Here is a 786-nt window from a genome sequence, read left to right as displayed (position 1 = left end):
CTGACTCCAGGAACTCTTGGATCTCCTGATGAACTGAGTGATCCTTCATCTCCGTCAGACAGTGGAAGATGTTAATGCTTCTGTCAGGAGAGATATCATCAATGTTCATCTCCTTCAGGTTGTTGATGGCTCTCTGGATGGTTTCTGGACTGTTCTCTGTCTGACCCAGCAGACCTCCTAAGAGTCTCTGGTTGGACTCCAGAGAGAGGCCATGAAGGAAGCGAACAAACAGGTCCAGGTGACCATTTCTACTTTCGAGGGATTTCTCCATGGCTGCCCCCAGGAACTCATCCAGGGATGAGTAATAGTCAGTGTCGCTGTCGTCGCTGTCGTCGCTGTCGTCGCTGTCATCGCTGAATGAATCTTCATCAACCATATCTTTTCGGAAGTTCTCCAGGACCTCTGTGTTCCTGTTGGTGTAACAGTGGAACATGTAGACTGCAGCCAGAAACTCCTGAACGCTCAGATGAACAAAGCAGTAGACTGTTTTCTGGAAGATCACACTCTCTCTTCTGAAGATCTCAGTACAAAGTCCTGAGTACACCGAGGCCTCTGTGACATCAAGACCACACTGCTCCACGTCTTCTTGGTAGAACATGATGTTTCCTTTCTCCAGATGTTCAAACGCCAGCCTCCCCAGCTTCAGAAGAACTTCCCCGTCAGCCTCCGTCAGCTCCTGTGGACTCGTCTCACGTCCCTCATGGTACTTGTTCTTCTTCCTCTGTGTCTGAACCAGCAGGAAGTGTGAGAACAGGTCAGTCAGGGTCTGGGGCAGCTCTCCTCTCT

At 50.1% G+C, this 786-nt stretch overlaps 1 protein-coding gene across 1 annotated transcript in view; it reads right to left on the bottom strand.

Moving 5' to 3' along the window:
- The window catches only part of LOC111644959 (uncharacterized), an 80,064-nt gene that overhangs the window by 66,558 nt on the left and 12,720 nt on the right, over window positions 1–786 (bottom strand). The window contains exon 7 of the mRNA XM_087170318.1: window positions 6–784. Within this exon, the coding sequence (XP_087026444.1) occupies window positions 6–784 (779 nt within the window). The remainder of the gene's footprint in view (window positions 1–5; window positions 785–786) is intronic.

Source organism: Seriola lalandi, unplaced genomic scaffold (assembly GCF_002814215.2).
Source record: "Seriola lalandi dorsalis isolate HSWRI2012SDOR001 ecotype SW California unplaced genomic scaffold, Sedor1 jcf7180002054945, whole genome shotgun sequence".
Classification (NCBI taxonomy): Eukaryota; Metazoa; Chordata; class Actinopteri; order Carangiformes; family Carangidae; genus Seriola; species Seriola lalandi.
The sequence above is the reverse complement of the archived record's forward strand: the minus strand, read 5'-3'. Positions and strand labels throughout refer to the sequence as shown.